Source organism: Scyliorhinus torazame, chromosome 27, assembly GCF_047496885.1.
Source record: "Scyliorhinus torazame isolate Kashiwa2021f chromosome 27, sScyTor2.1, whole genome shotgun sequence".
NCBI classification, from domain to species: domain Eukaryota; kingdom Metazoa; phylum Chordata; class Chondrichthyes; order Carcharhiniformes; family Scyliorhinidae; genus Scyliorhinus; species Scyliorhinus torazame.
The window spans coordinates 24,576,104-24,597,054 of NC_092733.1; the positions used below are offsets into that span (position 1 = coordinate 24,576,104).

At 46.8% G+C, this 20,951-nt stretch overlaps 1 protein-coding gene across 1 annotated transcript in view; it reads right to left on the minus strand.

Moving 5' to 3' along the window:
• Window positions 1-573: 573 nt before the first annotated feature.
• Window positions 574-20,951, minus strand: part of LOC140403312 (adhesion G protein-coupled receptor E2-like) — a 117,573-nt gene continuing 97,195 nt past the window's right edge. The window contains 3 exon segments of the mRNA XM_072491156.1: window positions 574-2,020; window positions 3,201-3,299; window positions 11,972-12,137. Of these exon segments, the coding sequence (XP_072347257.1) occupies window positions 2,015-2,020; window positions 3,201-3,299; window positions 11,972-12,137 (271 nt within the window). The 3' untranslated portion in view covers window positions 574-2,014.

Consider the following 20,951-nt stretch of genomic DNA (forward strand, 5'->3'; position numbering starts at 1 on the left):
TTCAGACAGGGCATCAAACTGAAGCAAATCAAATAGAGCTGCTTTGTCTTGGATGATGCTAAGATTCTTGAGTGTTGCTGGAGCTGAGCTCATCCAGGCAAGTGGAGAGTATTCCATCAAAGTGAAATAACCTCTGGGTTCCCCAGGGTCGCACTTAGAAGGTACCCCTATGATGTGCTGGGAATCCCTCTTGGAACTTCCCACGTAAGGGAAGCGATTTAAATTGCTAACTTCAGATGGTTCTGCCAGTTTTACCCTGAGAGTTACTGTGAAAGAGTTAGAAGGGGGAAAAAAACTTTAAACTCCAGAATAACTATTTTAACACCCAGACCCAGCCTCGCAAAGGACACCCCGCACAAACATGACCCCCCCCCCATACCCGACCCGACCACCCAGCCTCGCCCCCAGCCTGATCCCCTCCCACCAACCTGATGAATCCCCGGCCCGACCTGACCCGACCCCTGCCGAACTGAGCCACATTCAGACTGACTCCATCTCCTTTCTCCCTTCCTCCCGGACTGACCCCACCCCCCCCCCCCCCCCCCTGACTGATCCCTCCCTCACTGACCCGCCTCCCTCCCTTCCAGACTTAGCTGCTCCTCGCTCCCACCTCCTCTCCAACTGGGTCCGACCAGCACAGGTAAGTCTGGCGCGAGTAGCAATCTGACAGAGATTGCCACTCTGTAGAAGTTATGGGCCATTGCTTAGCAAGTAATGGGCATTCCCTCAGGAGATAGGAGATGAGTTAGACACTGCAGAATTCCCAGTCTCTGACCTGCTTTTGTATCCACAGTAATTATATGGCTGATCCAGTTCTGTTTCTGGTTAATGGTAACCTCCAGGATGTTGATAGTGGGGGAAGGGTTCAGCGATGGTATTGCCATTAAATGTCAAAGGGCGATGGTTAGATTCTCTCTAGTTGAAGATAAGTTTTGCCTGCCACTAGTGTGATGTGAACATTATGGCCACTTATTAGCCCAGGTCTGAATGTTGTCCAGGCCTTGCTGCAAGAGGACGGGAAATGTTTCAAATTCTGAGGAGTTATGAACTCGATCTCAGTCATTTAGGACTGAAATCGAGAAGCTTTTTTTAACACAAAGCAAGGCTCTGAATACTGGTGATCAATTGAAACCTTCAATGCTGAGTTCAATTGATTGTTGTTGTCTAAAGATCTGATGAGATATGAAGAAAAGGTGAAGAGGTGGAGTAGAGGTCCAGCATCAGCCATGATTTAACTGAATGGCATAACGGGCTTGAGGGGCTGAATCACCTCCTGCTGTTCCAAGGTTCACATGATTGAAAGGTTTGAAATCCTGAAAAGACAAATTATGTAGAACGATGATATTTCCAGCAGTTGAAAGGTTACTGTATACAGGATTAAATGGACGAGATTTTAAACAGAGGATATGAGTCATTTCTTCATACTGAGGGCTATGAGGCTGTGGGATTCACTACCAGGATTGTTGTTTCAGGTGGAGAAGACTTTTAAGATTATACTTGATAAATGTCTGTAGGTAATGAGTTGACAGGAAGTTTGGAATAAAGCGGATAAATGTGATTAGAACTATTTCTTCTCCTGGAAGATAAACATCGACACAAACTGGTTGGACCGAACAGCTCATGGTAACTTGCAAGTATTTCAGTGCAGGATGGTTCTAACATCTTTGAAAAGTCCATTCTTGTAGTAAAAAGAGTTAACTTTAAATGTCAACATATAGCCTACATCACCTGACACATAACATCGCATGATAGCAGAGCATGGGGAGAGATAGTTCCATCTACAGCATTATGTGGAGACCACCTTGTAAATAGTTAGCATCATGTTAATAAAACATAGAGTTTGCCAACTGCATTGCCCCCAGACTAAGTCCAGGACCACGACTACCACATATCAGACAAAAGACAGCAATAACAGAATTCTCATCACTGCAGCAAAGATGATGGTGGTCTTCATTTCTTCATCCATTAGATCTCCATAGCACAGCCAGTGAGAACAGCAGCTTCATCATTGCTTTCAGCTCTACAATGAAAGATTAATACGTCACTAACCAGAATAATAATTGTTAAATTCTAACTTTATTATTAGAAACTAATATATGACTTTATTAGGAAGTTGTCATGGGAGTATGTTAGAGGGGGAAAACCTAGGAAATAGGCCTTAGTGTAGAATGATGCCAAGGCAGTGTGACCATGGGAATGCTATCTCAAGTTCTGCTGCTGACTGGAACACAAAGTGATACCTTGAAGGCTGTCTGTGCCAAACTGCTCGAGTAACAATGGAATGTAGATGTCTGACTCCACAAGGTAAGAAACTACGGGATGTAAAAGTTTTGAGATACAGTGGTAAATACAAAGGGCAATATGTAAATGTGTAAGGCTAGCAACAGCCACGGGAACTATTCCTGGTTGGTCAAGAAAAGCATGAACACCCCGAGGCTGAAGATGATTGAGGGAAGGAGGGGTCGATTGGATAAGTGCCAGGATGAAAGAGGGCTCCCCAATCAGATTTGTGCAGTGGAGAAATGAAGACATGGGCAAACAAGACTCGAGACAAGGGAGAGCGAGAGAGAGAAAAACAGAGAAGAAGATCCAAAAACCAAAGGCTGCAAGAAAATAAGTCACTGAGCATGCCCCCATCCAGTCATGGGAAATATGGCGTCTTTACGATAGTCCAAGTTAGGTTTTAAACCACTGTTTGAGTTTATTGCAATTGATTATTGTAGAAATTAATAAATTTGTTCTGACTTTATCTTATTGAAGTAGTTCTCATGATTAACGTTTTGCTAGTACATTTCCTTAATAGGGGAGGCAGTGGCGTAATGGTATTATTGCTGGACTAGTAATCCAGAGACTCAGGCTGACGTTCGGGAGACCTGGGTTCGAATCCCACCAGGGCAGATGGTGAATTTGAATTCAATAAAAATCTGGAATTAAAAGTCTCAATGATGACCATGAAATCATTGTTGATTATCGTAATGCCCTTTCGGTAAGGAAATCTGCCATCCTTACCTGGTCTGGTCTACACGTGACTCCAGGACCACCAGCAATGTGGTTGACTCTTAAATACTCTCAGGAATGGCCCAGTCAGCAATGCTCACATCCCATGGACGAATAAAATCTCTCTCTATATATATATATATAATTATAGCTATGTCTTACAGGGTGATTGTTGATTTAAGATGCCAACAAGGCCCACTTACCGACATGGTTATCATTGTGTCGTCAGCATCCATCTGTGAGTCGCTTGTGTCCTTTGCCTTACACATCCTGGCAAAGCATTTTCGATACTGGGCCCTCACCTTAATTCACAATGCAACACACAGTCAGCAATTCAGCGACATGTAACCAAAATCAAACAATTAGGAATTTGTGCCCAATCTGTGACATTATCATGTGAATAATATTTAGAGTAAACCTGGTCTTGGCATAAATTAGATGGAATTTAAATATAGTTAATTTATGCAGTGACTTATGAGCTGGATTGATGAAGTTAGATGGGTTGTGACTTGAAGCTGATAAATTGCTGGGGAATAGTGGCGTACCGGATTGCTGGCATCTTCCTGCTTCCAGGTCATTTCCAAAGAAGCTGGGTAGAGGTACAGTGGCTACCTGCCCGCAAGTGACATGTAGAAAATTAAGGCAATTCAGGGGCCGATGAAGGCATCTCTCGTGAATCAAATGGAATTTTCATGTTGTCAGGGGCAACCCCTCACCCACCTTCCTCTCAATGGTGACTGAACATCCATCCATTGACTCCATCTACACCTCCTGCTGCCTGGGGAAAGCGGGCAGCATTACCAAAGACCCCGTCGCACCCGGCTTACTCACTCTTCCAACTTCTTCCATCCGGCGGGAGGTGCAGAAGTCTAAGAACACGCACGAATAGACCCAAGAACAGCTTCTTCCCCGCTGTTACCAGACTCCTAAACGACCCTCTTATGGACTGACCTGATTAACACTACACCCCTGTATGCTTCACCCGATGCCGGTGCTTATGCAATTACAGTGTATACCTTGTGTTGCCCTATTATGTATTTTCTTTTATTTCCTTTTCTTTTCATGTACTTAATGATCTGTTGAGCTGCTAGCAGAAAAATACTTTTCACGTGACAATAAACAAATCCAATCCAATCCAATCCAACATGGCCAGTGAAAGGAGGCACATGAATCAGCGCTCCGTATCGCCTGTTCAACACCCCATCCTCCCCACAGCTAACCTTGAAATAGATGCAGCTACAGCCTGTTTCCCTCGGGCAACTGTGGCCATTCTTAATTTCAACAATTTGAAAGATGCTGGGAGGCCGCCTCCATCTTGAGGTACCGTCTCTCTCCCTTACCTACATCATCAGGTCCTCTCTGCAGGAATGCCCCCCACTATCTGCCCACTATCATAAAAGAATAGAATCATAGAATCCCTACAGTGCAGAAGGAGTCTATTCGGCCCGTCGAGGCCTGCACCGACCCATTGAAAGGGCACTTTATCCATGTCCACCCCACCCCAACCCCATAACCTAACCTGTACATCCCTGGACACAAAGGGGCAATTTATCACGGCCAATCCACCTAACCCGCACATCTTTGGGCTGTGGGAGGAAACCGGAGCACCTAGAGGAAACTCATGCAGACACGGGGAGAAGTTGCACACTCCATACAGGGAGTGACCTGAGGTCGGAATGTAACCCGTGTCCCTGGCGCTGTGAAGTGGCAGTGCTAACCACTGTGCCACCGCGTCGGCCTTGTTCATATGCAATGAGTTGTACTTTCTTTGTTTATTATAAGTCTCTGTGATTTGCGCACTTTAATACTGGAAGGTTCGGAAAGGTTGGAGATGTTTACATGAAATAAAGACATTTTTATTGTGCTTTCATGAAGTCAGGGCTACCCAAAGCTCATCACAGCCAATGGTGTAATTTTGACATGTTGTCACTGTTGCAATGTGGAAAGAGGGTGGCTAATGTGCACGGAGCAAGCTCCCACAAACTGCAGTGTGATAATGACACATCATCTGCTTTTGTGACGTTGATTGAGGGCTAAATATTGGCTCGGACCCCAGGGAGAACTGCTCTGAACATCTTCAGGATAGTGTCATGGGATTCTTTATGTATTTCTCAGAGGACAGAAGGAGCCTCAGTTTAACATCGCCTTGTGACCAACTGAGACAACGTTCTTTTTCGATCTGGTTACCATGTCTTGATGAGGATTTCCTTAGTCTCCGAGCAACTTGACATTGTCGTCACATTGTGTTCTTCAACAAATCATTAGAACTCTTTTACAAATACCTCATGGTAATACACGGTTTTCTTGGCACAGATTATTCTGCATTTTGCTCGCTCACTTGGAGACTCTTGATCGCCTGACTTGGTGTCATGCCAAGAGAAATGAGCAATTTATGTTGTTTTTACATGTTGTTTCTACATGAATAAACTCTGGTTAACAAAGAAGATGTCAACAATAGTGCTTGATGGGAAATAGGATGTCAAGTGGAGCTTTGTGTAAACTGCAGTGCCCAAGTTGTTGTAACTGTGAGACTGACCTTCGGGAATGAACAGGATCTACAATAACAGGATGCAGGTGCAGTTGGGAGGCCTCATCCTACATCATTTTTAATTGACGGTTCAAGGGTATACCAGGAGCTAACTGAAAACAATGCTAGGCAAAGCAAGGGGGAAGCCAAAGTGAACATAACAAGTCCAAATAAGGAATCACAGATAAGGAAACTGCCATCGGGGCAGAGAGTGGGGTGTGTTTCTCAGAGATTGTATATAAAAAACCATGCTGTGTTAAATTCTGTGTGTCTGCTACTGTGACAAGCGGCACCCGTTCTTGCAAGATCGATTGAATAAAATACTTCTTCAGAATTTGACTAAGTGTAAATTATTATCAAGTGAGCGGTGTTTCCCACAATTGGGGGCTCGTCCGGGATCATCTTCATTGATCAAGGGGGGCGGCTCAAGAGGAACCGAGAAGACACGTCCCGTTATTTAAACGGTCTCGTAGTTCATCTTGAGTTGTTACCCACGGTCAACTGAATAAGTTCCTAGGGTAGTCATTCTGAAGAAGCAAATAACGGAGTACAGTGGCAGGCACGCCGTGAAAGTGAAAGTCAGGCAACTCTGTGCACGGAGCACGGTAAGAAAAACGACTTTTAAGTATTACCTTGTTGACTTGGGTTCGTATCTAGACATCCGTATAAGTGTATGGGCGGATTGATGATATAAGGGGCGTCATTCTCCGACCCTCCGCTGGGTTGGAGAATCGCCGGGGGCTGCCGTGAATCCCGCCCCCGCCGGTTGCCGAAGTCTCCGGTACCGGATATTCGGCGGGGGCGGGAATCGGGCCGCGCCGGTTGGCGGGACCCCCCGCTGGATTCTCCGGCCCGGATGGGCCGAAGTCCCGACGATAAATTGCCTGTCCCACCGGCGTGGATTAAACCACCTTTTGAACGGCGGGACAAGGCGGCGTGGGCAGGCTCCGGGGTCCTGGGGGGGGGCACGGGACGATCTGGCCCCGGGGGGTGCCCCCACGGTGGCCTGGCCCACGATCGGGGCCCACCGATATGCGGGCGGGCCTGTGCCGTGGGGGCACTCTTTCCCTTCCGCCTCCGCCACGGTCTCCACCATGGCGGAGGCGGAAGAGACTCCCTCCACTGCGCATGCGCCCCCCGATATGTCATTTCCGCGCCATCTGGCGGGGCAACAAAGGCCGTTTCCGCCAGCTTGCGGGGCGGAAATTCCTCCGGCGTCGGCCTAGCCCCTCAATGTTGGGGCTCGGCCCCCAAAGATGCGGAGCATTCCGCACCTTTGGGGCGGCGCGATGCCCTTCTGATTGGCGCCGTTTTGGGCGCCAGTTGGCGGACATCGCGCCGTTTGGGGAGAATTTCGCCCAAGGGCTCTGGAGTTTATATCTAGACATCCGTATAAGTGTATGGGCGGATTGATGATATAATTACTTTCAAAATTGTAATTGTTTTGACGGTCCAGTCATAACTAGACACTTTACTTAGAAATAAGTGAAAGTTGATTATATTACAATGGGAAGTAAAAACTCGAAACAAGGGGACGTTGCCGATAAGAAAATCCCTAAGAATATCCCACCAGAAAGCCCATTGGGTCGGATGTTAGTGAATTGGGATTTTGAGAGTTGTACAAAAAATAAGGACAGGAAAACAATGATAAAGTTTAGTTGCTTCATATGGATAAAAGAAGCAATCCGTAAACCCTCAGTCTTTTAGCCGAAATACGGTTCAGACGAAGATTTGGTGTACCAAATTTTGAATATATATGTCAATGATAAAAGACCCTGGGCGAAATTCTCCCCCAACGGCGCGATGTCCGCCGACTGGCGCCAAAAACGGCGCCAATCAGACGGGCATCGCGCCGGCCCAAAGGTGCGGAATGCTCCGCATCTTTGGGGGCCGAGCCCCAACATTGAGGGGCTAGGCAGACGCCGGAGGGATTTCCGCCCCGCCAGCTGGCGGAAATGGTGTTTGTTGCCCCGCCAGCTGGCGGAAATGGCGTTTGGTGCCCCGCCAGCTCGCGCGGAAATGCGGCGCATGCGCGGGAGGGTCAGCGGCCGCCGACAGTTTCCCGCGCATGCGCAGTGGGGAGAGTCTCTTCCACCTCCGCCATGGTGGAGGCCGTGGCGGAGGCGGAAGGGAAAGAGTGCCCCCACGGCACAGGCCCGCCCGCGGAACGGTGGGCCCCAATCGCGGGCCATGCCACCGTGGGGGCACACCCCGGGGTCAGATCGCCCCGCGCCCCCCCCAGTACCCCGGAGCCCGCCCACGCCGCCTGGTCCCGCCGGTCAATACCAGCTTTGATTTACGCCGGCGGGACAGGCAATTTCTGGGCGGGACTTCGGCCCATCCGGGCCGGAGAATTGAACGGGGGGGCCCGCCAGCCGGCGCGGCCCGATTCCCGCCACCGCCCAATCTCCGGTACCGGTGACTTCGGCAGGGGCGGGATTCACGGCGGCCAACGGCCATTCTCCGACCCGGCGGGGGGTCAGAGAATGACGCCCCCTGTTCCGATAAAGAAGTAAGTTACGCGAGTTGTTGGCTTCCCAGCAGGAACGCCACCTGAATATATCCATTAATCCCACCACAGGGCGAAGACGTTCCCACCGCCCCTCTTAAACAATGGGATGACCTAGATAATTTGCCACCCCCTTATAAGAATAAGTCAAACGACGATGACTCGCCAAATGACCAACAAATGAATAAAGGCAAATCAGAGAAAGTCCCTGAAAAAGAAGGAGAGAATAAAATGCAATTAAGATCTGCGCTAGGGCAGGTAGAGGAACCAGAAATAACAAAAATGAACCCCCTTCGGGAAGTCCCTATTGGAGAGGGAGAAGTAGGATTTGTAAATTCTCCTTTAAATTCAGGAGAAGTCAGAGCATTAAAAAGAAAAAAAGAGATGAAGACGTTAATGGAAGACCCCTTAGGACTGGCAGAACAATTCGATCAGTTCTTTGGTCCTAATATATACACATGGACCGAATTAATGTCCATTATGAGTATCCTATTCACGGGGGAAGAAAGGGGTATGATTAGAAGAGCAGGCATGCGACTGTGGGAGAATAAACACCTGCCAGGGGGAAGCGAGACAGAGAGATACAGAGAGAGAGACAGAGAGAGAGAGAGAGAGAGAGAGACAGAGAGAGACAGGGAGAGAGAGAGACAGGGAGAGAGAGACAGAGAGAGAGCAGAGAGAGAGAGAGAACAGAGAGAGAGAGAACAGAGAGAGAGAGATACAGAGACAGAGACAGAGACAGAGAGAGATACAGAGAGAGAGACAGAGAGAGAGAGACAGAGACAGAGAGAGACAGGGAGAGAGAGAGACAGGGAGAGAGAGACAGAGAGAGAGCAGAGAGAGAGAGAGAACAGAGAGAGAGAGAACAGAGAGAGGGAGATACAGAGACAGAGACAGAGAGAGATACAGAGAGAGAGACAGGCAGAGAGAGAGAGATACAGAGAGAGAGAGATACAGAGACAGAGAGAGACAGAGACAGAGCGAGATACAGAGAGACAGAGAGAGAGATACAGAGAGAGAGAGACAGAGAGATACAGAGAGACAGAGAGAGACAGAGACAGAGAGAGATACAGAGAGAGAGAGACAGAGAGGCAGAGAGAGACAGAGATAGAGAGACCGTTTGTTACAGAGAAGGCTGCAACATGCCTGGAGTCACTGCTTCAATACAGAGAGAGAGAGACAGTTTGTTACAGAGATGGCTGCAAATACTGAACTACCACCCGTGGGAAGGCTGAAATACGTGCTAGTCCTGGTAGACCACCTTACGGGTTGGGTAGAAGCTTACCCTACAACCACCGCCACCGCAGGCGGAGTCTCTAAAATCATTCTGGAGCAAATAATTCCCCGATACGGGTTGTAGAAAATATAGACTCGGACAGGGGAAGTCACTTTACCTCTAAGGTCTTACAAGAAACCATGAGAACTTTGGAGATAAATTGGGACTTCCACACTCCTTGGCACTCCCCCTCAACGGGACGGGTGGAAAGGATAAATCAAACCCTTAAAAATCATTTGTCAAAAATAATACTAGAAACTGGACAAAATGCTTACCGATAGCCCTTCTAAGAATCCGAACGGCTCCAAGAAAAGATTTGGGGTTGTCCCCTTACGAAATGTTGTTCGGATTGCCATACCTTGGACAATGGGAGAATTGCCCATTGCAGAATGTAAAGATATCTATGTGAAGAAATATATACTGGCACTGTTCCTCATTATCATTCCTCAGGAGTCAAGGACTGCTAGCGCAGACACCTCCCCTTGAATTCGCAGTCCACAAATTTAAACCAGGAGATTGGGTACTGGTGAAATCGTGGAAGGAAACCAAGCTTCAACCCACTTGGGACGGACCGTTCCTGGTCTTGTTAACCACAGAGACTGCCATACGAACCGCGGAAAAAGGTTGGACTCATTACAGCAGAACGAAGGGTCCCGTGAAATCACCACCTGAACAGGAACAATGGCATGTGGAGGCCACTGAGGAACCATTAAAGATAAGGTTGAAAAGACACTGAATCCTGAACTATTCAATCATATGACGAAACTACAGCTAAAATGGACTATACAATGTATAATAATATTAACAATGTGGGAGGACAGAAACGGTTGTTTGGTTACATTGACAATCCCAGAAAGTCGGTACCCTCAGGTAATACGGACTGATCTATACACCCACATAGACTGCGAGTCAGCGGGGAATAGAAAGGAATTTAGGGTGGAGGCTCTTGATTACCGAGGGGGGGAAGCATTGTTCACGAAGAAATGAGTTATTCGGAGTAAAAATGAGAAATAGCGAGACTAAATGCTGCTTCCGTATCTCAATAGACCAGGGGCAGCTCCCACTAATGGAACTAGGAACGAAAAGCAGGAGGTGGGACAGGGAGTCAAAATAATAGAAGTAAAAGATTTAGAGCAAGCCTTTGAGATAGAAACCGGCTATGAGGGACAGAATGCGTGGATTGAGTGGGTGAGGTATTCGGCCCAGACGCTGAAGAAAGACAATTGTTATGCTTGCCCATCAGGTAGACCACAGGCCCATCTGGAGCCCATTCCAATGGGGTGGAAAGAAAATAGAGGGAGCATGGAATGCATGATGGCCTTGTACCAAGATGAGAACGCCTGGGGCAACAAGACCTGCACTGCCCTATCTCTGATGTTTCCTCCTGTTAAGCAGAAACAATCAGCAAACCCTCCCTCCTTCTTGGTTACCGTGACGCATCGTAAATCGTGTATAAGTTGTTCTGATACAGGACTAAGTAAAGATATGGGAGAACTCAAGACTTGTCTTGAGACTAAGAACGTGACCACCCAGGGCAATTACTCATCACTAAAAATACCATGTGCAGATATATGGTGGTATTGCGGAGGAAACATCCTAAGACCCACTCTACCCCCCCAATGGAAAGGGACATGCGCATTAGTTCAGCTAGCCATACTGTTCAGTATAGCCTATGAAAGACAAAGGGAGAAGGGGAGTGTTAAAGGGAAACGATCTAAACAAAGCATACCCACCTCATTTGATGAATGTTTGGGAAATGGAAAGGGTTAATTGTATCCATCCTCACCTCCATTATCGTAGTAGTAGGAGCTTTGGTGGCAATAGGCTGTTGCATCATCCCGTGTGTAAGAGGCGTGGTGCAGAGGCTCATCGAAACAGCCTTGACCAAGCAGATGCCATTACCCCTGTAAGGGAGGCCAGGAAACAATTTGCCTACTAGAAAGAGGGAAGACTGAAGGAGAGGACGACCCCATAGAAAGAGAGGTTGAGAGAATGTTGGATAATTTTGGGGAAGGCTAGAAGGGGCGACATAGTGTAAAAAGCAACAAGAGTAAAAAGAAAAAAACGGGGAATTATGGGAAATGAGCAATTTATGTTGTTTCTACATGAATAAATTCTGGTTAACAGAGAAGATGTCAACAATAGTGCTTGATGGGAAATAAGATGTCAAGTGGAGTTTTGTGTAAACTGCAGTGCCCAAGTTGTTGTAACTGTGAGACTGACCTTCGGGAATGAACAGGATCTACAATAACAGGATGCAGGTGCAGATGGGAGGCCTCATCCTACATCATTTTTAATTGACGGTTCAAGGGTGTACCAGGAGCTAACTGAAAACACTGCTAGGCAAAGCAAGGGGGAAGCCAAAGTGAACATAACAAGTCCAAATAAGGAATCACTGATAAGGAAACTGCCATCGGGGCAGAGAGTGGGGTGTGTTTCTCAGAGATTGTATATAAAAAACCATGCTGTGTTAAATTCTGTGTGTCTGCTACTGTGACAAGCGGCACCCGTTCTTGCAAGATCGATTGAATAAAATACTTCTTCGGAATTTGACTAAGTGTAAATTATTATCAAGTGAGTGGTGTTTCTCAAATGCTTACATCATCATTAACACCATTGTCTCATGAACAGAACCATTAACCCTTTATTGCACACACCATACCTTGAGATTTAACACACAAAGCAGGATGAAGATGAAGGTACCCTGGAAACTGTTGATGAGGGAGGTTATAGCGGGCATCACGGTGTCTCCCGGAATTTGCACAATTCCCAATATCCAAGGACAGCCCAAGACAAACATTTGAGCAATGGCTTTAACTGTCATCATCCTGCATCACAGAGAGAGAGAGTTCAGCGAGAGATTAGAATTGTGAGTAATATAGACACAGGAGGAACTTCAATCACCATCACCAGGAGTGGTCTGGTAATGCCGCTACTGATCGGGCTGACCGAGTCTTCAGCCATCAGCTTGTGGCAAGTGCTGAGAGAACCACCACGAGCGAAAAACCTAGTTATTGCTCTTGGCTTGGTTTATGTGTGGGCAGATGTGTAAGTCTGTAACAGCATTGTCGGGGAGACCACTGGACAGTCCTTGGAGAGATCAAATCCCATCTTCATACCGAGCACAACCTCCTTCATGTTACCTGCCAGCAAGGTTAGTGGGATAGATCAACAACAGGACCAGCAGCCCGAAAGTGAACATCCATCAGGTAGCCGCGATTCATCACCACCAGCAAAATTGTATTCAAGCACAATCTGAAATCTCATTGCTTAACATATGCTTCACTCATTCATCATTATCAAGCCGGAGACCAGCCTTTATTCAAGAGCACGCTGCGAGCAGCATCAACCTGGCGAAGTCACAACACAGGGGCTTGCATGCATGTTCAATAGTGGAAGCAACGTAAGTTGACAAGATATATAGGAGGATAATTGGGCCATTTGTCCCATAGAGTCTGTTCCACCATTCGATCATGGCTGATCGCATCCTGGCCTTAACTCCGCCCTCTTTCCCGTTCTCCATAACCCTTCAACCTATTACATACATACAGACATACAGAATTTACAGTGCAGAAGGAGGCCATTCGGCCCATCGAGTCTGCACCGACCCACTTAAACCCTCACTTCCACCCTATCCCCGTAACCCAATAACCCCGCCAAACCTTTTTGGTCACTAAGGGCAATTTCTCACGGCCAATCCACCTAACCTGCACGTCTTTGGACTGTGGGAGGAAACCGGAGCACCCGGAGGAAACCCACGCAGACACGGGGAGAGCGTGCAGACTCCGCACAGACAGTGACCCAGTGGGGAATCGAACCTGGGACCCTGGCGCTGTGAAGCCACAGTGCTAACCACTGTGCTACCGTGCTTACCAATTAAAAATCTGTCTAACTCCTCCTTCAATTTACTCAATGTCCCAGCATCTACCACAGTCTGGGGTAGAGAATTCCACCGATTCACAACCCTTTTGGAGAAGTAGTTTCTCCTCAACTCCATTTTAAATTTGCTACCTCTTATCCTGAGACTATGACCTCTCGTTCTAGATTGTCCCACAAGAGGAAGCATCCGCTCCACATCTACTTTATCCATCCTCAATTTGATCTTCCCTCAATCTTCTAAACTCAAGAGAGTATAGGCTTAAACTGTTCAATCTCTCTTCATACGACAAACCCCTCATCTCTGGAATCAATCTAGCGAACCTCCTCTGTACTGCCTCCAATGCCACTACATCTTCCCTCAAATAGGGGACCAAAACTGTGCACAGTACTCCAGGTGTTTATCATAGAATTTACAGTGCAGAAGGGGGCCATTCGGCCTATCGAGTCTGCACCGGCTCTTGGAAAGAGCACCCCACCCAAGGTCAGCACCTCCACCCTATCCCCATAACCCAGCAACCCCACCCAACTAAGGGCAATTTTGGACACTAAGGGCAATTTATCATGGCCAATCCACCTAACCTGCACATCCTTGGACTGTGGGAGGAAACCGGAGGACCCGGAGGAAACCCACGCACACATGGGGAGGACGTGCAGACACCGACCCAAGCCGGAATCGAACCCGGGACCCTGGAGCTGCGAAGCAACTGTGCTATCCACAATGCTACCGTGCTGCCCTTAAGAACAAATTAATCTACACTATATCATTCTACCGTAATCCATGTACCTATCCAATAGCTGCTTGAAGGTCCCTAATGTTTCCGACTCAACTACTTCCACAGGCAGTGCATTCCATGCAGCCACTACTCTCTGGGTAAAGAACCTACCTCTGACAGTCCCCCCTATATCGTCCACCATTCACCTTAAATTTATGTCCCCTTGTAATGGTTTGTTCCATCTGGGGAAAAAGTCTCTGACTGTTGTTGCTCATTGTGTCTTAATTTGCTCTGTTTTATAACCTTTGCTCTAGAGTCGCCAGGTATCTTTATGATACCGCCACAAGGTTCAAGTTCAAGTGCTGATCAATAACTCAATACACCAGTTAGTAAGGTTCAAATCAAAACACATTTATTATACACAGTCAATCACTACTCATGCATAAAACTCTACTTACTAGACTATCTCTAACACTATAGGCCTATACTTAGCTTTGGAACTGGCCCACCAGGTCAGGGGATCAAATGGCCTTTTGTTCGATTCTGAGTCTGCAGGCTTTAAAGCTGGTATGGACTGGTAGCTAGGAGCGCCTATCCCGTACCGTGCGTTGACAGGAGACTTACTTGGTTGGTGCAGCTGCTAGGCAGGTCACGATCAAGGGTTGTTTCGAGCTGCTGAGAGACCCTGCCAAGAAGGACGAATTGAACTTGGGGACTCTATTTTATAGTCCCCAGGGGCTTCGCGCCCTTTTGGGCGGACCCCGTACCTGGTTCCAAGTGATTGGACCGAGTTCTGATCACTTGGATCGATTTGTTCCCTGACCGCTGGGCGGTCCTTAAGTGTCCGTTGGCCTTCCTTTGTCTTGGCTCCTGCTGGCGCCGAGGAGTCTGGCTTGGCCTTGTTTACCTTAACTGTTTCCAATTGTCCCCGGGGATCGCTCATTAATATGTAGATGGTTGTTAGTTTCAGTGCTGTCCGGGTTGCTGCAAGTTCTGATACACAGGAAACTTTGCACCAGCTGGTTTTGCCTGCGCTTGGCTGAATTTACCTGCATTCTTAGCGGATCTCCATTTTAAAGTCAGGAAGTGGCCAATCCCAGGTGGCTACACTGTCTACTCTATCTATTCCCCTGATCATCTTATAAACCTCTATCAAGTCGCCCCTCATCCTTCTCCGTTCTAATGACAAAAGGCCTAGCACCCTCAACCTTTCCTTGTAAGACCTACTCTCCATTCCAGGCAACATCCTGGTAAATCTCCTTTGCATCTTTTCCAAAGTTTCCACATCCTTCCTAAAATGAGGCGACCAGAACTGTACACAGTACTCCAAATGTGGCCTTACGAAAGTTTTGTACAGCTGCATCATCACCTCACGGCTCTTAAATTCAATCCCTCTGGGTTAATGAACGCGAGCACACCATAGGCCTTCTTCACAGCTCTATCCACTTGAGTGGCAACTTTCAAAGATGTATGAACATAGACCCCAAGATCTCTCTGCTCCTCCACATTGCCAAGAACTCTACCGTTAACCCTGTATTCCGCATTCATATTTGTCCTTCCAAAATGGACAACCTCACACTTTTCAGGGTTAAACTCCATCTGCCACTTCTCAGCCCAGCTCTGCATCCTATCTATGTATCTTTGCAGCCGACAACAGCCCTCCTCAGTATCCACAACTCCACCAACTTCGTATCATCTGCAAATTTACTGACCCACCCTTCAACTCCCTCATCCAAGTCATTAATGAAAATCACAAACAACAGAGGACCCAGAACTGATCCCTGCGATACGCCACTGGTAACTGGGATCCAGGCTGAATATTTGCCATCCACCACCACTCTCTGACTTCTATCGGTTAGCCAGTTTGTTATCCAACTGGCCAAATTTCCCACTATCCCATGCCTCCTTACTTTCTGCAGAAGCCTACCATGGGGAACCTTATCAAATGCCTTACTAAAATCCATCCACTGCTTTACCTTCATCCACATGCTTGGTCACCTCCTCAAAGAATTCAATAAGACTTGTAAGGCAAGACCTACCCCTCACAAATCCGTGCTGACTATCCCTAATCAAGCAGTGTCTTTCCAGATGCTCAGAAATCCTATCCTTCAGTACCCTTTCCATTACTTTGCCTACCACCGAAGTAAGACTAACTGGCCTGTAATTCTCAGGGTTATCCCTATTCCCTTTTTTGAGGGGCCCGACATTCGCCACTCTCCAATCCCCTGGTACCACCCCTGTTGACAGTGAGGACGAAAAGATCATTGCCAACGGCTCTGCAATTTCATCTCTTGCTTCCCATAGAATCCTTGGATATATCCCGTCAGGCCCGGGGGACTTGTCTATCCTCAAGTTTTTCAAAATGCCCAACACATCTTCCTTCCTAACAAGTATTTCCTTGAGCTTACCAGTCTGTTTCACACTGTCCTCTCCAACAATATCGCCCCTCTCATTTGTAAATACAGAAGAAAAGTACTCATTCAAGACCTCTCCTATCTCTTCAGACTCAATACACAATCTCCCGCTACTGTCCTTGATCAGACCTACCCTCGCTCTAGTCATTCTCATATTTCTCACATATGTGTAAAAGGCCTTGGGGTTTTCCTTGATCCTACCTTGATCATGCCCTCTCTTAGCTCTCCTAATCCCTTTCTTCAGTTCCCTCCTGGCTATCTTGTATCATTCCAGCGCCCTGTCTGAACATTGTTTCCTCAGCCTTACACAAGTCTCCTTCTTCCTCTTAACAAGACATTCAACCTCTCTTGTCAACCATGGTTCCCTCACTTGACCATCTCTTCCCTGCCTGACAGGGACATACATATCAAGGACACGTAGTACCTGTTCCTTGAACAAGTTCCACATTTCACTTGTGTCCTTCCCTGACAGCCTATGTTCCCAACTTATGCACTTCAATTCTTGTCTGACAACATCGTATTTACCCTTCCTCCAATTGTAAACCTTGCCCTGTTGCACGCACCTATCCCTCTCCATTACTAAAGTGAAAGTCACAGAATTGTGGTCACTATCTCCAAAATGCTCCCCCACTAACAAATCTATCACTTGCCCTGGTTCATTACCAAGTACCAAATCCAATATGGCCTCCCCTCTGGTCGGACAATCTACATGCGGTGTTAGAAAAGCTTCCTGGACACACTGCACAAACACCACCCCATCCAAACTATTTGATCTAAAGAGTTTCCACTCAATGTTTGGGAAGTTGAAGTCACCCATGACTATTACCCTGTGACTTCTGCACCTTTCCAAAATCTGTTTCCCAATCTGTTCCTCCACATCTCTGCTACTATTGGGGGGCCTATAGAAAACTCATAAAAAGGTGACTGCTCCTTTCCTATTTCTGACTTCAACCCATACTACCTCAGTAGGCAGATACTCCTCGAACTTCCTTTCTGCTGTTATACTATCTCTAATTAACAATGCCAACCCCCCCCCGCCCCCCCACCTCTTTTACCACCCTCCCTAATCTTATTGAAACATCTATAACCAGGGACCTCCAACAACCATTTCTGCCCCTCTTCTACCCAAGTTTCTGTGATGGCCACCACATTGTAGTCCCAAGTACCGATCCATGCCTTAAGTTCACCCAGCTTATTCCTGATGCTTCTTGCGTTGAAGTATACACACTTCAACCCATCTCCGTGCCTGCAAGTCTCTCCTTTGTCAGTGTTCCCTTTCCCACTGCCTCACTACACGCTTTGGCGTCCTGAATATCGGCTACCTTAGTTGCTGGACTACAAATCCGGTTCCCATTCCCCTGCCAAATTAGTTTAAACCCTCCCGAAGAGTACTAGAAAACCTCCCTCTCAGAATATTGGTGCCCCTCTGGTTCAGATGCAACCCGTCCTGCTTGTACAGGTCTCACCTTCCCCAGAATGCGCTCCAATTATCCAAATATCTGAAGCCCTCCCTCCTACACCAATCCTGCAGCCACGTGTTCAACTGCACTCTCTCCCTATTCCTAGCCTCGCAATCACGTGGCATCGGCAACAAACCAGGGATGACAACTCTGTCTGTCCTGGCTTTTAACTTCCAGCCTAACTCCCTAAACTTGTTTATTACCTCCACACCCCTTTTCCTACCTACGTCGTTGGTACCAATGTGCACCACGACTTCTGGTTGCTCCCCCTCCCCCTTAAGGATCCTGAAGATTCGATCCGAGACATCCCTGGCACTGGCACCCGGGAGGCAACATACCTTCCGGGAGTCTCGCTCGTGACCACAGAATCTCCTATCTATTCCCCTAACCATTGAATCTCCTACTACTATTGCTTTTCTATTCTCCCCCCTTCCCTTCTGAGCCCCAGAGCCAGATTCAGTGCCAGAGACCTGGCCGCTAGGGCCTTCCCCCGGTAGGTCATCCCCCCCAACAGCATCCAAAACGGTATACTTGTTTTGAAGGGGAACGGCCACGAGGGATCCCTGCACTATCTGCCTGTCTGTTTTCTTTCCCATGACTGTAACCCAGCTACTCTTGTCCTGTACCTTGGGTGTGGTTACCTCCCTGTAACTCTTCTCTATCACTCCCTCTGCCTCCCGGATGTTCCGAAGTTCATCCAGCTCCAGCTCCAGTTCCCTAACACAGTTTCTGAGGAGCTAGATGCACTTCCCGCAGGTATAGTCAGCGGGGACACCGGTGGTGTCCCTTACCACCCACATCCTACAGGAGAGCATGCAACTGGCCTAGCCTCCAACCCCTCTTACCTTACAGAATATAGCTGTCCTGTGGACCAACTGGACCGCTGCCCTCTGACTCTGCTCCCAGTCAGCTGCACTCTCTGTAAACCCCTGGCTCCCTTCGCGTTCTTTGCGGAAATGTAGGAAACAAAATGAAAGGAGCACCTTACTCCTTCCTCACCTAACTCCCTCAGTCACCAAACTCTCACTATAGCACTCAAATGCACCAAATTCAGCACTCAGTGCAAACAAAGTCTGCACTGTAGGTGGATCACTTTTATACTGTGAATCTAGCCTCTGAAAACTGGCCTAATCCAATTAACTAATTAACAAGTTCCAGCTGCAAGTACCTACAAGTAGAACCTTTGTTTAAAGCTGATTGAAAATTCACCTTCTTCTAAACCAAACAGCAACTTTTAAGTTAATTAACTAAATAAAAGAAAGACTAGACTTAAGATAAAAATGAACCCTTATACTCCCTCAGTCACCAAACTCTCACTATAGCACTCAAATGCACCAAATTCAGCACTCAGTGCAAACAATGTCTGCACTGTAGGTGGATCACTTTTATACTGTGAATCTAGCCTTTGAAAACTGGCCTAATCCAATTAACTAATTAACAAGCTCCAGCTGCAAGTACCTACAAGTAGAACCTTTGTTTAAAGCTGATTCAACTTCTTCTAAACCAAACAGCAACTTTTAAGTTAATTAACTAAATAAAAGAAAGACTAGACTTTCGATAAAAATGAACCCTTATACTCCCTCAGTCACCAAACTCTCACTATAGCACTCAAATGCACCAAATTCAGCACTCAGTGCAAACAAAGTCTGCACTGTAGGTGGGTCATTTTTATATTGTGAACCTAGCCTCTGAAAACTGGCCAAATCCAATTACCTAATTAACAAGCTCCAGCTGCAAGTACCTACAAGTAGAACCTTTGTTCAAAGCTGATTGAAAATTCACCTTCTTCCAAACCAAACAGCAACTTTTAAGTTAATTAACTAAACAAAAGAAAGACTAGATAAAAATGAACCTTTATACCCCCTCAGTCACCAAACTCTCGCTATAACACTCCAATGCACCAAATTCAGCACTCAGTGCAAACTCTTGTGCAGTGTTTCACCAATGCCTTATATAGTTGCAACAACACTTCCCTACCTTTATACTCTATGCCTTTAGCTATAAATTCTAACATTCCATTTGCTTTCTTTATTATCTGCTGTACCTGCATGCTAGTTTTCTGTGACACATGAACAGATCCCTCTGCATGGAGCACCCCGAAATCTCTCCCCATTTAGATAATAAGCTGCCTTCCCATTTTTCCGACCAAAATTCTTGACCTCACACCTATCCACGTTAAACTCCATCTGCCACATTTTGGCCCATTTTCCTAACTTATCTGTGTCCATTCGCAAGGTTCTTATTTCCTCATTGTAACTGATTGTCCCACTATTTTTGTGTTGTCTGCAAATTTGGCTATAGAACCTTCTATGCCTGTATCCATGTCGTTTATATAGATTATAAGTAGCTGGGGCCCTAGGACCTGTAACCTGTGGCACCCCACTAGTTACATCTTGCCATCCAGAGAAAGATCAGTTTATCCCAACAGTCTGTCTTCTGTCCATCAGCCAGTCTTCTATCCAAACTAATAAATTACCCCAAATCCCATGTGATCTGCTCTTGTGCAGCACCTTATAAACACCTTCCAGAAGTCTACAGGACTTACATCTGCAGGATCCCCATTATCCACTTTGCTTGTTACATCTTCGAAGAACTGTAGCAAATTTGGCAAACATGATTTGCCCTTCGTAAAACCATGCTGACTCTGATGGACAACATCTCCAGATTTCCTGATATTACATCCATGATAATTGATTCTAACAATGTCCCAACAAAGATGTTATCGACAAAGCTATGTGATTCCTTTGTCAATATGTCAGATCAAAGCTCTACAGCCCTGTCAGGAATGCTTGTGGACCTGTAAGCTGTAAATAGGAGAAGGCGCCATGAGCATTCCCATCTTCGACAAAGACAAGGTGGATGTTGTAGTGTCAGGCCTAACAGAATGGAGATGCTGATGTTTGACGGAGATCATGATGACATCAGTCAGTCATGTGTTAGGCTCAAGAGAGAGAGAGAGGGAGAGGGAGAGGCTGGAATAACCATGTTCAGGAGCAACATACCTACTCTATAGAATATAGAATCCCTACAGTGCAGAAGGAGACCATTCAGCCCATTGTGCCTGTACTAATAAACAAGTGTTACATAGATACATAGAAGATAGGAGCAGGTGGAGGCCTTTTGGCCCTTCGCGCCTACTCCACCATTCATCACGATCACGGCTGATCATCCAACTT